Source organism: Rhinoderma darwinii, chromosome 2, assembly GCF_050947455.1.
Source record: "Rhinoderma darwinii isolate aRhiDar2 chromosome 2, aRhiDar2.hap1, whole genome shotgun sequence".
In the NCBI taxonomy this organism is placed as follows: Eukaryota; Metazoa; Chordata; class Amphibia; order Anura; family Rhinodermatidae; genus Rhinoderma; species Rhinoderma darwinii.
The window spans coordinates 201756045-201772931 of record NC_134688.1 but is presented as its reverse complement, the minus strand read 5'-3'; the positions used below and the strand labels follow the sequence as shown (position 1 = coordinate 201772931).

The 16887-nt window shown below is 37.9% G+C and overlaps 1 protein-coding gene across 7 annotated transcripts in view; it reads left to right on the top strand.

Moving 5' to 3' along the window:
- The window catches only part of DMD (dystrophin), a 2416993-nt gene that overhangs the window by 1248032 nt on the left and 1152074 nt on the right, over window positions 1-16887 (top strand). For all 7 annotated transcript variants that reach the window (XM_075852742.1, XM_075852740.1, XM_075852736.1 and 4 more), the window contains one exon: window positions 1600-1753. In XM_075852742.1, coding sequence (XP_075708857.1) covers window positions 1600-1753 — 154 coding nt within the window. The remainder of the gene's footprint in view (window positions 1-1599; window positions 1754-16887) is intronic.

The window sequence follows — 16887 nt, the reverse complement described above, 5'->3', positions numbered from 1 at the left end:
TCCTATACTTGTTTCTTATAAGGTAGAGCTGACAATGGGAGATGGTCCCATTGACTCATATATAGTTTTGTTTTCACTGTCAGAAGGAACTGTCTTTTTATTACCTCTCATCGTTATCATTACAATTTGCTTCTCCTATATATACGCCATTATTTGGAACTATAGCCGCTTGAGGATTCCCACAGCTTTTTGACAGTAAGTGTCATTTAAAAATGCCCGGGGAGGAGTGTTTTGGATGAGCTCATGAGTGGGCGGGGCATCTGATGATGTGGCCCGCTCTGATTGGGTGTTTGAGGTAATCGTCCAGCCTCCCAAAGTGCAGGGCTAAAAACTTAAATAGTTGGCTTTCTGTTGCATCGCTGCGGTCAGATACCAGAAACGTGCGGTTTAGAGAAAAACTCTAGCAGACACAGGGCGGAAAGACACTACTGCACAAAAAACTGATGTGCTAATCTGCCCTGTCTCAATATACATGCCTCTGAAGAATCTGAAGAAACGTTCTACATAAAACAAGGACGTGGAAACGCGTTATGCGCTCAATCTTTGTTCAGTGTGAATGCACACTCTTGTTATCAGGTGGACAATATTTATCTGGTGTGAATGCACACTATCAATATAGGTGTTACTCTGAATTGAGGAGTGTGAATGCTCACTACCTGCATGTGCTGATGCTCATCTCAGCGATAAAGTACTCTGTGTTGTAGATATTGCTGACTAGTGTGAATGCACACTTAATATACCATATTTAGTTAGTGTGAATGCACACTTGGTATATTATATTCATTTAGTGTGAATGCACACGTTTGTTTAAATATACAGTCCCTTGCTAGTGTGAATGCACAATACTGCTGGAGGGGCTGCACTGTTTGTTATGGGTGTTAATGCACAGGGAATTTAGGTGCTGTGGCTCATTTCAGTGTGAGTGCACACTGTGTCGCAGGTGCTGCGTCTTTATTACTGAGTGTTCACACACACTTTGCTGCTAGGTATCAGATCTTTTACTCGGTGTGAATGCACAATTTGCTATTTAGTTCAGGTAGGGACAGAATTTATATGTTTTTACTAGATATTTGGAGTAGTTTCATTACAATTTAAACCAATATATTGGCACCCTTATCTAGTCTTGGCTACCTGGTTAGTCTGATATCTATAGAAATTTTTTAATCAGCGGCATGTCGATTTTTGCAGGGGAGTGGTTCAGCCTTCAATGCATATTTTCTTCATTGAGTACAATGGGGAAGGGAAAATCCACAACGTATGGAAAATATTTTTAACACATAAGACCCAGTGCTTATTACAAATATATTAGGTGTGGTAAATAATACAAGAAGTAATTGACAGTCGGGGGAAAAGGAGGCATCAAACCAAGCAGAAGAGACAATCTGGGGGATATACACACAGTTCAGGGTGCTTACTCTAATAAGACTACAGAACAGTAGAGGCTTTGAACATTAATACTATTTTTTATGTTGGCTTCTAGATTTCTATGTATATTACTTCTATTGTTTAGAATTTACTATTACTTATGTTTAATTCTTATAAAATGATAGCTAATTACAAAAACAGTTTGGTTGAAACTTGAATTATTGTCCTTCTCAGGAAATTTGACACATCCCTAGAGAAGTGGATGAAACTACAGAAGGACATGAACAACCTCAATCAGTGGTTAAGTGAAGTTGAGACAGTTCTTGCTGATCACCAAGGTGAATTTCGAGATTTGGAGAAGGCCAAACAACACCAGCAGAGGGTGAAGGTAGGAATTGGTTTATTTCTACTTCAGATTATGTTGCTAAAAATGGCAAAAGTACTCGTCTTAATAGTCTGACATTTGCTGGTTGAAATTCGGTCTGTAAATGGTGCACACTCATTGAATGACAAGGAGAATTATTGCTCTTGGATTTACTTATATTTGTTGCTTATTAATTGGCATGAGAATATTGAAGAGTATGAATACATGTTTACTATTCTCTTCTTTTCAATTTCCAATCCTAAGCAACAAAACAATGTGCATTGGACTCAACTGTCATTGCATAATAGCGGAGGACACATTAATAAGTGTGTTGACATCAATAAGCTTAGAAGCTTTAGAAGCTATTATTTAAAGGTGCAATCCTGAATATTTGACATGAAAGATATACAATTTTACAAGTTTAACCATAACTGTGTATATGTAGGCTGATACAATATGTAGATAGTAAAGTGTCTGAAGGAGTTTGAGGTCACACAAAATTATTTTCTGTTTCTGGAGGAAAGCAGACATGGTTTTTTTACATCTCATACAGCCCCTTTAATTGCGTCTGTTATATCTTAATGCAAGAATGTTATTTTATTGTGTTATTTAGATGGGGTTTACGGAATAGTAAGTATATTCATTGTAATGGTTTGATTCCTGTAATAGCCTGAGAAAGAATGAGTCGGATGGCACAATTTCACCTCAAGCATCCCCCTTGCCCATGACTTTGGTTAGGGTTGAGGTACTAGGCCGGTTCAAGGACTTAAGTGTCTATAACTAGTTTGGTGCTTATTTCTTTGTATAACGTTTAGCAGATGGGGAATGAGAAACAAAGAGCGTAATAGGCGATACAGTCCCGGCAACAAAACACTAAAAACACTAAACACACAAAGTAGTGAATAGTTCAAGAGGTTAGTCAGACGAGCCAAGGTTCAGTAACGATGATGTAGCAGAGATGTAAGCAAAACAGTCGGGAGTGAAGCAGAAGATGAGTCAAACAAACAGATCAATATCAGTGATTTGGAAAAGAAGAGATTAATCTCAGGATACAAGCTAACAAACCAGGAGGATAAAACCTAGAACTGACACTAAGGCCAGTGCATTGCTATTTTAAATATGACACTTAAATTCTAATGAGCCGGGCAGCGATGCACTCTGCACATGCACTGCCCAGCATACGTAGCTGCCCCTTAGTGAGATTCAGATCAAGATAAATACGTGGCATTCATAGAGCATATTATTGTATATGAGCAACTCAACTCATACTTAGGAGAGCTTTGTATGTTCTCTCTGACATTACAAAATAAATATACATATTTCATTGGTTGAATCAGATTCTCAAATCCCTATCTCCTATTGCATGTGATCGGCGCTGCAGTGTAGATAACAGTAACGTTTTGTTTTTTTTCTAAAACGTTCATTTTTGGCCAAGTTATGAGCTATTTTATATATATGCAAATGAGCTTTGAAATGGACAATTGGGCGTTTTTTTTTTTTTCGTTATGTCCAACTGGGCGTGTATTGTGTTTTTAACTGGGCGTGTTTACGTGTATGACGCTGACCAATCAGTGACCAGTCAGCATCATACACTCCTCTCCATTCATTTACACAGCAGCGATGTGCAGCCACATACACAGAGATTAACGTTAATCAAGTGTCCTGATAATGAATACACATGAAATCCAGCCTGGACGTCATGTGTATTCAGAATCCTGACACTTCTGAATCTTTTCTGTGAGATTCCTGCAAGCCACGCGTAATCTCGCGAGATTACGGAGGTAAACGAGATTTTGTTTCCCTTGCTGGAAATCTCAAAGAAAAGAGTCAGAAGTGTCAGGATTCTGAATACACATGACGTCCAGGCTGGATGGTCATGTGTATTCATTATCAGGACACTTGATTAACGTTAATCTCTGCGTATGCGGCTGCACATCGCTGCTGTGTAAATCAATGGAGATGAGTGTATGACGCTGACTGGTCATTGATTGGTCAGCGTCATACACGTAAACACGCCCAGTTAAAAACACAATACACGCCCAGTTGGACATAACGAAAAAAAAACACCCAATTGTCCATTTCAAAGCTCATTTGCATATATATAAAATAGCTCATAACTTAGCCAAAAATGAACGTTTTAAAAAAAAACAAAAAAACGTTACTGTTATCTACATTGCAGCGCCGATCACATGCAATAGGAGATAGGGATTTGAGAATCTGGTGACAGAGCCTCTTTAAGCCATTTGGCTTTTGTGCACTTAGAAATATGTCATATCTACAAAGTTTTTATTCTCTCTACAGTGGCAGGGTTAGTAAGTACAGCAGTCGTAAGCAGTCTTTTTTCACTATATTCCTTTGATCTTGGTGATCATTTTAAGATATGAGCTTCTTACAAGTAGAAATTTGAATTTGATCCAAGGAATTGGGAGCAACTACATTACTACAACAAATAACGCTTGTTTTCTATTTTTCTTTGCAGTATATTTGTCTTACTGAAATCACTAGTATAGATGGTGTTTTTTTTGTCTTGTTTTCTGATTATTTCAGACACAACTTCTTGTTTCTGCAGAGCTTATATGATGGAATGTGCACCATAAAAATACTTTATAAGGTTAAGCTTTAGACAGAACACAACTTTGCAGCCTTTTATTAGTCGAACAGATTGTTGTTATTTGATCTCTCTATATTGCCGACTACATTAAAATTAAAAGAAATCTCAGAAAATGCTTTCACAAGTATGCATATGATCTTATGATCCATGCAAGACATTTTCATTTCAAGACAGCTCTATGAAGTTCAGATAAGCATAATCCTCTTTTGTAGAATGCATTATTTTAATAAATCATGTTGTTTGTTTAAATATATTTCAATATTTGAATATAAACCTTCAGCAGTTGTTAATCAATAGACAACTGATTTATGCCATATAAGTGCCAAGAGGTGGTTTTCATGCAGCATATGAACATATTCAAGAGGCTAATCCATTATTATTAGCTTTTTAACCATTTGTAATCAGCATATTATATGTATATCACGGAAAAATAGTTATAAAAAAATGAGTCATATCGACAATAGAAGATGCAGTTTTAATAAGAACTCAAGTTTTGACACCATGTTTATATTTTATACTACTATGTTTTGTCGACAACTTGTTGAAGAGTCCTTAATTTCTGTTCATAACAATGAGCCTAGTGAAAATACTATAGTGCAGGTATTTGTGATATCAGCAGGAAATTAATCATACAACTCTACTTGTAATTGTGGAAATATACATTTATGCAATAACAGGACCAAACACCATATTCAATGCTAATTTAAGAATAAATACTTTTTTTTTTTTTAAATAATGTTTCAATATTAGAGAACAAAGTAACAACAACGACAACAAGTAAATGTGGAAACAATGTATATAAACGAAACATATCCTACCTACAACCACATTCATTTGTAATGCTTTAACAGGCAGGTAATAAAGGGAAGGTTGGGCACGACTGTTTTCTACGTTGCTCTGATACAAGATGGCTGACCTCCCTCAGATGGCAAAGCACTGTTCCCGTATATCCACTACTTTATGCTTCATGCACACTAGTTCATCCAGTCCTCGGCTGCATCCAGTATCTGATTGTTAAAAAAAAACCAGGTACAGATGACACCGGGGGGCAGGAGGACGCTAGAGCACGCTTTTTGTATGGATGAATACTGCAGCCAATCCTTCTATCCCCACTCCTTACTTCTCTGACATAAATGTATGAGTCTATGGTAGTCCTATTTAGTTGAAGACTTTAGTGGCAGATTATGTATATATATATATATTTTTATGATACATTGTTTATTTTTTTATTATTTATTTATGTTGCTTATATAGTGCCAATATATTCCGCAGTGCTGTACAGATATATTTTCATCACTCACATTAGTCTCTGCAACCAATGGGCTCACAATCTAACTGTGCAGAGGTTGTCTTCACTCACTGTCCTCATTGGGGCTCACAATCTAAATTCCCTATCTGTATGTTTCTGGGGTGTGGGAGGAAACTAGCGTGTACACAGATGAAACCCATCAAACATGGAGAGAACATGCAAGTCCCATGCACATTTTTCACTTGGTCAGATTTAAAACCAGGACCACAGTGCTGTAAGGACCCGTATTTCCATATAAGAACCCGCTTTGTATTTGTATTACAAAAAAGAGGCATATATCATTTTGTTAACTATAGCCACAGGAGAGGCTATGCTATAATAATATGCCAAAAAAATGTTAGATAAAACCGATTCAAATGGCCAAAATAGTTTTTATTTTATTCCTGTCTATTTTACACAAGAAATTATTTTCATGATGTATTTTTTAGAGACGTTTAAACTTAAAATACCCTACTCACTGATCTGGCGTAATTGTGAAGTCAATAAACTGTAAAACTGCAAGAAAATATGATATGGCATTGACAGGCTTAGTCTGCTCATGAAGCCAACTTCGCTACCTCTCGAAATACATTTTACATTGTCTGCCAGTTAATTTGATTAGATGAAAGTCATTTTGTAAATGAAAACAATGGCAGGGACTAATGAAAAGTAGAATGCTCCCTGACATTCTGGAAGTCACCAGCTTATTGCATTAGAGAAGCGAACATGCTAGAACTCTAAGGGGCAATGACTATGCAATGTATTAATTAAGCTGAGAGCGTACCGTGCACTAGACTAAACAACCTGCTAGGAAAGTCATGTCTTGGCAGAACCTCTTGCAAAGGAAATTAGATTTGAAAATGATAAGAGCATTATAATTGCGCTCACTGGATTAGGAACAAACCATATAAATGAATGATCTATACGTCAAATAACCCTTCTCGTGGCATAGAAATTCACTTAAACATCACTCCTTTCGGCAGCATCATGCGGCGTACACAAATGGAACATAATATTTGAACATCTTTAATTGCACACAGTTGGTTTATGTAGCGTTAGTAAAAAATTACATAAAGCAAACCTTCAACTAATGAAACAGATGTATTTGTATTTTACGTTGAGTAATCAGTGCAGATGGCAGTGGTTTAGTCAATTCAAAAACTGTCTTTAATATTCATGCTGAAGTGTTTAAAATGTTCTTAGTGCACTTGGAGTAATAAAATCAGAGAGATTTATGGAATATGAGAATTTCCCAACAAAACAGCCAAACTGTGACTTTAATGCTGTACTCATCTAAGCCACAGCGCTCCACTAACTACTGTGCTTTCCACATCACTGTCGAAGATCAGAAGTGGTCTTTGTAGGCTTGTTTATTTTCTTCTCATTTGGAAGAAGCAGTTAATTACGCCACTTATGTTTTTACCTCTGCTTCCCTGCAGTGAATGACTTAACGTCATAATACAATTGAATGCCTCAAATGAATATGGGAATAAATAGCTACTTAATGTAAATGTCACTCGGGGCTCCATTTTCCAAAGAATACCAACTGCTATATAACTGGAAAATGCATTATCTCATGTAGGGCACACAATGTTGCCAAGAAGATGGTATTTCCTAAAACATGCTGTACCATGTGCATTTTTAAACTTGTTGGAGTCTACTAATCCAAATCCATGTTTTTGTATTAGCAAATAAGGTAGGAAATTTATCATTAATTTATTAATACTATTTTCTATATGCAAATACTTTAAAGAGTTGTTTTAACTATATAGTCTGACACCAAGTGGAGTATTTGATGAATGATAATGCATGTACAGTATAATATGAGCCAATAAATTGATATTAAGAGAGAGTTGGAAACATAGGAATGCTACTGAAAGGCATAGAAGCACTACTGCCTACGGCTTTATTCAGACGAACGGGAAAAACGTCCGTGCAACACGCGTGATTTGCACGCGCATTGCACGGACCTATATGCGTCTATGGGGCCGTGCTGACATGTCCGTGATTTTTCCTCAGCGTGAGTCTGCTGAAAAAAGTCACGACATGTCCGTTCTTTCGGCATTTTTCGCGCATCACGCACCCATTGAAGTCAATGGGTGCGTGAAAACCACGCATGCCGCAAGGAAGCACTTCCGTGCGAACTGCGTGATTCGCGCAAGAGCTGTCAAAAGGATGAATGTAAACAGAAAAGCACCACGTGCTTTTCTGTTTACTAACATCCAAACGGAGTGTCTTTGAGCTGAGCGAACCCGGACAACCGAACCGAACTTCACCGGGTTCGGCCGAACTCGTTTGGCCGAACCCGGCAAAAAAATTTCCGGTACGCGACGTCAGGAGATAGTCACTGTCCAGGGTGCTGAAAGAGTCAAACTGTTTCAGCACCCTGGACAGTGACTTCCGATCCTAATATACATGAACGTGTAAAAAAAAAAGAAGTTCTGACTTACCGATAACTCCCTGCTTCTTCCTCCAGTCTGACCTCACGGGATGACAATTCAGTCCAAGTGACAGCTCCAGCCAATCACAGGCCAAGCACAGGCTGCAGCAGTCACATGGACTGCCGCGTCATCCAGGGAGCTGGGGCCGGATGTCAAGAGAGGTGCGTCTCCAAGGACGCGTCACCAAGGCAACGGCCGGGAGGGAAGTTCTCGGTAAGTACGAACGTCTTTTTTTTTAACAGGTTGCTCGATATGGTGATCGGAATTCACTGTCGAGGGTGCTGAAAGAGTTACTGCAGATCAGTTAACTCTTTCAGCACCCTGGACAGTGACTGACGTAGACTAGCATCATCTCTATGATGGCGGCTACGCGAAAATCACGCAGCCACGCATCATACACGGATGACACACGGAGCTGTCAAGTGGTTTTTGCGCGCGAAAAATGCAGCATTTTTTCGTCCGCAAAGATGCCACGTTCGTGTGAATCCAGCCTAAGAATAACCTCAATATTAAAAAAAAAAGATGATAATTGAAAATGATTTACATTGAGACCCTATAGGACAATGCTGAACAAATTTTCTGTTTCTATCCTATTTCATGCAGGATTGAACTGGCCTATTAGACAACCAGAAAATCCTCTTGTGGGCCTTGGCTCTGACAAAATAATGGGCCCCATAGATGCATCAGAATAGAACTTAATTTGGACCAATATTGGATTCAATCACTAGTCACTGGGGTTTATTCATAAATAACCCATTTAGCCTCATTGACGATATGTAGTGCGTGTGCAATGATAACAACAAAATTTATGATGCTTTAAAAAGTGCATTTGTCTATTTTCTGTATAGATGTAAGGTGGACCCTCAGAATTATTTCCTGTGGTGGTATGTAAGAGAACAACACTGGCACCATGCATAAAAAAGTACTCATTTGGCTCAGATCTAAATTTATATAAAAATTGTGTGAGTTCCAAATATTGGTTTAATAAACATTGCCAGCCTTTTGCTGCCAAATTACAACAAAAAAAAAAAAAATCACATATTTATAATATTACAGATTGGAAATGTGTATAGACCTGGCTTCTGCTCCTAATGTGCCTTTGCCATAATTGTATTAGTATGATTGGTTTTAAGTTATAAAACATGATAATGTTAAACAATAATAATAATAGTAATAATAATAATAAACATAAACGGTAGTGGTAAGCCCGTACAGCGCTAGCCTGTACACCGCTACATCGGCTTTCTGGAAAAAGCCGAACAGAAACGAAGCGGCTCTGCGCTTACACGAGCGCTTCTGCCGCTTTATTTTAGCGATTGGTCGGGGTTTCAGTCCTCGGACCCCCACCAATCAAAACTTCTGACATGTCACTATGACATGTCAGAAGTTTGTTGAACGTTTAGTTACCCTTTAAAGGTTTCATATAGCCTACCTAAATGCATCATTGAGATTAGATCTGCATATCAATAAATTGTTATTACACACTTAGTCCCAGAAACACTCATTCTAAAAGGACTGTTCATTTTATCTGCACCACTTATCATGTGTGCTTAGGAACAAAACTGTCTGCTTTCAAAATGTTATCAATATGTTAGTAATTTAGGATCATTGTTAGTAATGGTAAAATATTGACAGTTTACAGGTTATTGATTATGTCATTTGTCATTTGGTGGAAACATGTAATTACTTCTCTGTGCAGTTGAGATGTGAGAATAGATCACACATCTTTATGATGTTTATTCACTAATGTGTCAAAGCTGTTAATGGTTGCAAAATGGCGATAATTTTAGTGGCCATTATAAATCAAAGATAATTGCAGTTTAAGAAATCATTATACTGTATATGACTGAACATGTGAAATTTCAATCTCCTTTATTTTGTCTTTCTTAACGTCTTCTTCAACTACATGTTGAAATATTTTCCCCAGTTCCATACACAGATTAATTTACAAGTTATACTGCTACTTTTAGGCATTTTTTTTTTTAAATCAAGATTGACTTTCAATTTAGAAAAACTGATTCAATAACTATCTTAAATCTGATAGTCTAGGTGAATTGAGGAACAGTGTTAGTGATGCGGAGATCCAAAATATATATTTTCATAGTATTTTCTGCAGTAAAAAGTCAGAGAACTCCTTCCCACACAGACTGATTGACGGTTTTCCCTATATGAGTGTGAATACAGGGAAATTTGTCAATCAGTAAGAGGCTCACAGTCGGAGAGGGCAGAATTTCTCTTGTTTTTTTGCAATAAAATATTGCAGATAATGCTATTAATACATATAACCAAGCTCAGCTTCCCCTCGCCATAGGTTACCAGACAGATCCAGCTTAAACATTGTATACGCATTTACCAAATGCTATTACTGCAGCAAAAAAAGCATAGACATAAAAATACTGGTTCTGGAAATTCTATAGCTATTACAAGACACCCAAGCATTTTCGCAGCCACATACAGGAAAAAGGACTATGAATTGACGGAAAATGTCACAATACTGGTGAGGTTTCTGAAAGGAGCACCACTGCTTTGACTGTAGGTATCTACAGCGGTACTCCCAGAGAGTGCTCTTTGGTGGCCATCTTCTACAGAAAATATACTTATAAAAGAACACATTGACAGTACCGTATTTTTCGGACTATAAGACGCACCTGACCATAAGACGCACCCAGGTTTTAGACAAGAGTATAGGAAAAAAAATATTTGTTAAAAAATTATTTATTCTGAGAGTCAAAAATTTTTTATATTTTTTTCATCGACTGAGCGGTGTGAGGGCTTACATTTTGCGGGACAAGCTGTAGTTTTATTGGCACCATTTTTGGGTACATACGATTTTTTTGATCACTTTTTTTTTTATTTCATATTTTAAGTACTAAGGTGACCAAAAAACTATTTTGATGTTTTACATTTTTAAACTCACCGTGCGAGTTAAATAGTGGTATATTGTAATAGATCAGACTTTTACGGACACAGCGATACCAAATTATTTTATTTTTTACATTGTGCTTGGGGAAAATGGGAAAAGTTTTTTTTTTTACTTTTAATATTTCTTTTTTTTACACTCCTGAAAATGTATCTAACATTTTTTTTCTTTTCCACATTTTATTAGTTCCCCTTCCCCTAGGGGACTTGAACCAGTGAACACTTGGCTACATGTGGAGTTACTGAAACAGCGTAACTATGCTGTTTCCCTAACTCCCATAGTAGTGAATGACCGTTATGGAAGCAGCGTAGCATGCGAGCTATGCTGTTTCCGGAACTACTGTTCAGTTCTATGGGAGTTACGGAAACAGCGTAGCTCCGCGAGTTACGCTGTTTCAGTAACTCCACATGTAATCAAGTGACCGGGAGAGCACAGAAAGCTAGAACGGGGTTTAGGGGGCCCCGTTATAGAGATCGGTGTGGGTCCCAGAGGTGGAACCTGCATCTATCTGACATTTATGACATCCTGTGGATATGTCATAAATGTCCTTCATAGAAAAACCCCTATAAGTGCCGTGGTCGCTATTGACCACGGCATTTAACTAGTTAAAGGGGTTTGCCATAAAACACATTTATCCCCTATCCACAGGATAGGGGCTACATGTGAGATCGCTGGGGGTCCCACTGATGGGACCCCCAGCAATAAGGAGAACAGGGGACCGAAAGTCACCCAAAGTGCTACATGAGAAGCCTGGACTTCCGGGTTCTGTGTCCGGCTTATTTGTTCCGCAGCTCCATAGAGATCAATGGAGAGCCACTCGCGCATGCACAGAAGAATCCCATTGATCACATGTATCCACAGGATAGGGGATACATGTGTTTTATGGCACAAGCCCTTTAAACTGCCAGGAACAGCGAAATTGCTGTTCCTGGCCGATAGAGCAGCGTGTCAGGAGCTGACACCTGCAGTGTATGGAGCGGGCTCAGTGCGTGAGCCCGCTTCATACATCATCCCCCTCCAGCTCCATGATGTGGCGGCACATCATGGGTCGGGAAGGGGTAAAGTAATGAAGCGGTCATGGCGCCCTGCGATGCCGGGTCCCTTGACTGCGGACGCAAGGACTTTTTAGCAAGATTTATTCTTTATATGTTGTTCTTGACCACCCTACTACACAATGAAGCAAATAAAGGTCAATTTTGTATTTCCTACCTTCATGTCTGCCATGGGGAATTTTTGGGCCCTACTGCATAAATATTTCAGACCAGACCCCAAAATACATTCAAACACCTAATTTAATGTGCCACCCACTACACTGGCCAGCATCAGGACCATGTGAGTAAGGCCCTTTGGGTAGGTACTTTACAGAGCAGAACAAAACCTATTACATTGTAGGGCCTGTACCTTTTTCCAAAGTAACTACCGCTGGGGCTAAAGTTAGTAAAGTAACATGTGATTGGCACTGGGCAGTAGTGGCGGCGAAAAGGCCCCTTTTTTACCTTTGTGGTTGGGCCACTGATGGCAGTACTAGCTGTAATGCTCTGATGGTAGCCTTGTTCGTCCTTCATAAATAGAAGGCCCAGCTTAATAGTTGTATATAGTTTTCGACAATGTGCATACAACTTTGCAGATTTGCATTTTACTTTCATTGTATGCATGCTAATGCATATTTTGCATGTTATGTTAACTTATCACTCTAACCATATTTATGTTTCTAAACTAAAATGTGTTGGCAATTATTCTGTAATGATTCAAATGTTAAAATGGGTGAGTGAATGAATGCAAAATGAAGCACATTGACTCCCATTAAAAATAATGGTAATTAGAAAAAAAGATTGTTTTACCCAGAGCTGGAGCACTGTCCATTTACAACAATCAGCCCTTTGTAGCTAGTGGTGGTAATTAAAAACACTTAAGCAATGCAATTGGACATGTAGCAAAATGCAATTCTTCTTTTCCTCCCAGGAACATGATTGTGGCTAATTGAAAGCTGAAAAACATCTGCCTCTGTGTTCTTTTGTTTGTGTGTTAAAAGTTTTAAATTGATTTTTACAAACAACCAAATTTCCTTGGCTCCTACGAGACTTCATCCAAAATGGATTTTTAATTCTGTGACAGCGTATTGTGATTAAATATCCCTTTGTGCTTCATATTTCTGTTTTTGTAGAAGAAACTATACTCAAGTCTCTTTATAGCTCCAGTGAGAAAAAATATTATGGCATCATTTTCACATACAAATGTAACACTTTTTATAACTACTGTAAATCATGAGCTAAGGAAAGTTTGAAACAGCTGGGATCCTTCTGTAATCTCTGTGCTAAATACATCTCGGCATATAAATTTGTGTTTACAGTAATCCTTGAAAATAGTAATATATACAGGAGCGCTCTGTAACTTTGACAGCCATTAAGTAAATAAAATAATATTGAGCTAATACAGCTCATTGAAACATAGGCGTTAATTCAATCAACACAAGTTTAGAACATGCATATAAAGGTAACTCCAGCCAAAAGAAATAATCCTCATATTACTGTTAGTTTATCTGAGTTGCAGATTTTTCATCTGTAAGTCATCAGATGTGCAGGGCTTCCACTATGATTATTCAATATCACCCCTTTAGTCATGAAACAGCTCTCCTGAACATGGAAATGTCACAATCCATCCCTTTTTAAAGTAGGACAAATGAGTTCTTACTCAATTCTCAGCCCAAACCTCATGCTTCATATGTACAGCTCCCTGGAATTAATGGTGCCTTGAAATAAATGCTAACAATAATGCACGGCTATGCTACGGTTCCGCACAAGTTTCAAGTTTTACAGAGCCGTAACACAGCAACCATTTTTTTCTCTCAGATATATGCCAGAGACAAAACCTCAGCTTGTTCCATCCGATGCCACATTATAGAGATATTCTATAGATATATTGTTCTGCCATGCGTATGAGGCCAAAGCAGGGGCAGACATACCATTGGTGCAACCTGTGCAGCTGCACAGGGGCCAGTAAGTAAGAGGGCCCACTGTTACTTTAAAGCAGCCTTCTTCTGTCTATTAGATTGCATGTAAGTGCCTGAGATGATGTATTTAATGGATAACAATTACTGATAGATTGTAAGAGAGACATAAGTGGGTGATCTATGATGACATTTTGAAGACCAAGGGGTCCATATACTAATCTTGCACAGGGGCCCTCAGCTGTCTGTGTCTGCCCCTTTTCCAAAGTATACCTCTCGTGTCACTCTGCTTAGAAAACATATCTTAGGCACCATTCACTCAATGCATTTGGAGGCTTCTTTACCTGCTGCAGTTTTGAGGACCTACTGAGTTCAACAAAAACCACATACAGATATTATATAGGGGGTTTCAATAATAATAATTATATATATATTTATATATATATATACATATATATATATGTATATATATATACAACGAAGAGTTGAGAAAGATCCTATTGTAGGACAGAAACGTTGCACCTTTGCTTGATGTGGACTGAATAAACTTCACGATTTTGCTTATTGGAGTGCTGCAAGACTTTCTTTATTTATATCTATATATATATATCTCTATCTATCTATCTATCTATCTATCTATCTATCTATCTATCTATCTATCTATCTATCTATCTATCTATCTATCTATCCCTCTCTCTCTCTCTCTCTCTCTCTATCTATCTATCTATCTATCTATCTATCTATCTATATATATATATATATATATATATATATATATATATATATATTCTTTAACCCCTTCAGGATGCAGCCTGTTTTGGCCTTCAGGACGCAGCCAATTTTTTCAAATCTGACATGTTTCACTTAATGTGGTAATAACTTCGGAATGCTTTTACCTATCCAAGCGATTCTGAGACTGTTTTCTCATGACACATTGGACTTTATGTTACTGGCAAAATTTGCTCGATACATTAAGTATTCAATGGTGAAGAACACCAAAATTTAGCGAAAAATTGCAAAAATTATCATTTTTCTAAATTTATATGTATCTGCTTGTTAAACAGATAGTAATACCACACAAAATTGTTGCTAATTAACATCACCCATATGTCTACTTTAGATTGACATTGTTTTTTGAACAACCTTTTATTTTTCTAGGACATCACAAGGCTTAGAACTTTAGCAGCAATTTCTCACATTTTCAAGAAAATTTCAAAAGGCTATTTTTACATGGACCAGTTCAGTTGTGAAGTGGATTTTAGGGCCTTATATATTAGAAACACTCGATAAGTCACCCCATTTTAAAAACTTCACCCCTCAAAGTATTCAAAACAGCATTTAGAAAGTTTCTTAACCCTTTAGATGTTTCACAGGAATTAAGGCAAAGTAGATGTGAAATGTTCAAATATCTTTTTTTTTTTTGCAGAAATTCATTTTTCATCTAATTTTTTTGTAACACAGAAAGTTTTACCAGTGAAACGTAACTCAATATCTATTGCCCAGATTCTTCAGTTTTTAGAAATACCCCACATGTGGCCCTAGTGCACTTATTGACTGAAGCACAGGCCTCAGAAACAAAGGAACACCTAGAGGATTTTGGGGCCTCCTTTTTATTAGAAAATATTTTAGGCAACATGTCGGGTCTGAAAGGCTCTTGCGGCGCCAAAACAGTGGAAATCCCCCAAAAGTGACCCCATTTTGGAAACTATACCTCTTGAGGAAATTACCTAGGGGTATAGTGAGAATTTTGACCCCGCAGGTTTTTTGCAGAAATTATTGGAAGTAGGCCGTGAAAATGAAAATCTACAGTACATTCTTTCAAAGAAAATGTAGGTTTAGCTATTTTTCTCTAATTTCCACAAGGACTAAAAGGAGAAAATACACCACTACTTTTGTAAACCAATTTCTCCCGAGTAAAACAATACCCTGCATGCAGTCATAAAAGGCTATTTGGACACACGCCAGGGCTTAGAAGGGAAAGAGCGCCATTTGGCTTTTGGAGCTCAAATTTAGCAGGAATGGTTTGCGGAGACCACGTTACATTTGCAAAGCCCCTAAGGGACCAAAACAGTGAAAACACCAAAAAAGTTACTCCATTTAGGAAACTACACCCCTTGAAGAATCCATCTAGGGGGGTAGTGAGCATTTTGAACCCACAGGGGTTTCATAGATTTTATTAGAATTGGGCAGTGAGGATAAAAAATCCTTTTTTTTCCAATAAGACGTAGCTTTAGCTCAAAATTTTTCATTTTCTCAACAAATAAAGGAATAAAAGAACCCCAACATTTGTAAAGCAACTTCTCTGGAGTACGGCAATACCCCATTTGTGGTCATAAACTGCTATTTGGGCACACGGCAAGGATCAGAAGAGAAGGAGCGCCATTTGGCTTTTGGAGCACAGATTTTGCTGGATTGGATCTTTGACACCATGTCACTTTTGCAAAGCTCCTAAGGTACCAGTACAGTGGAAACTCCACAAAAGTGACTGGATTCACGAAACTACACCCCTTGAGGAATTCATCTAGGGGTGTAGTGAGCATTTTGACCCCACAGGTGTTTGATAGATTTTATTAGAATTGTGCAGTGAAAATAAAAAAAAAAAATTTTTCTTCAATAAGACGTAGTTTTAGCTGAAAATGTTTCATTTTCTCAACAAATAAATGAAAAAAAGCACCCCAACACTTGTAAAGCAACTTCTCTTGTGTACGGCAATACCACATATGTGGTCATAAACTGCTGTTTGGGCACAGAGTAGGGCTCAGAAGGGAAGAAGCACCATTTGGCTTTTGGAGTACAGATTTTGCTGGATTGGTTTCTGGGCGCTATGTCGCATTTGCAATGTCCCTGTGGGACCAAAACAGTGGATCCCCCCCAGAAGTGACACCATTTTGGAAACTACACCCCTCAAGGTATTCACCTAGGGGTGTAGTCAGCATATTAACCCCACAGGT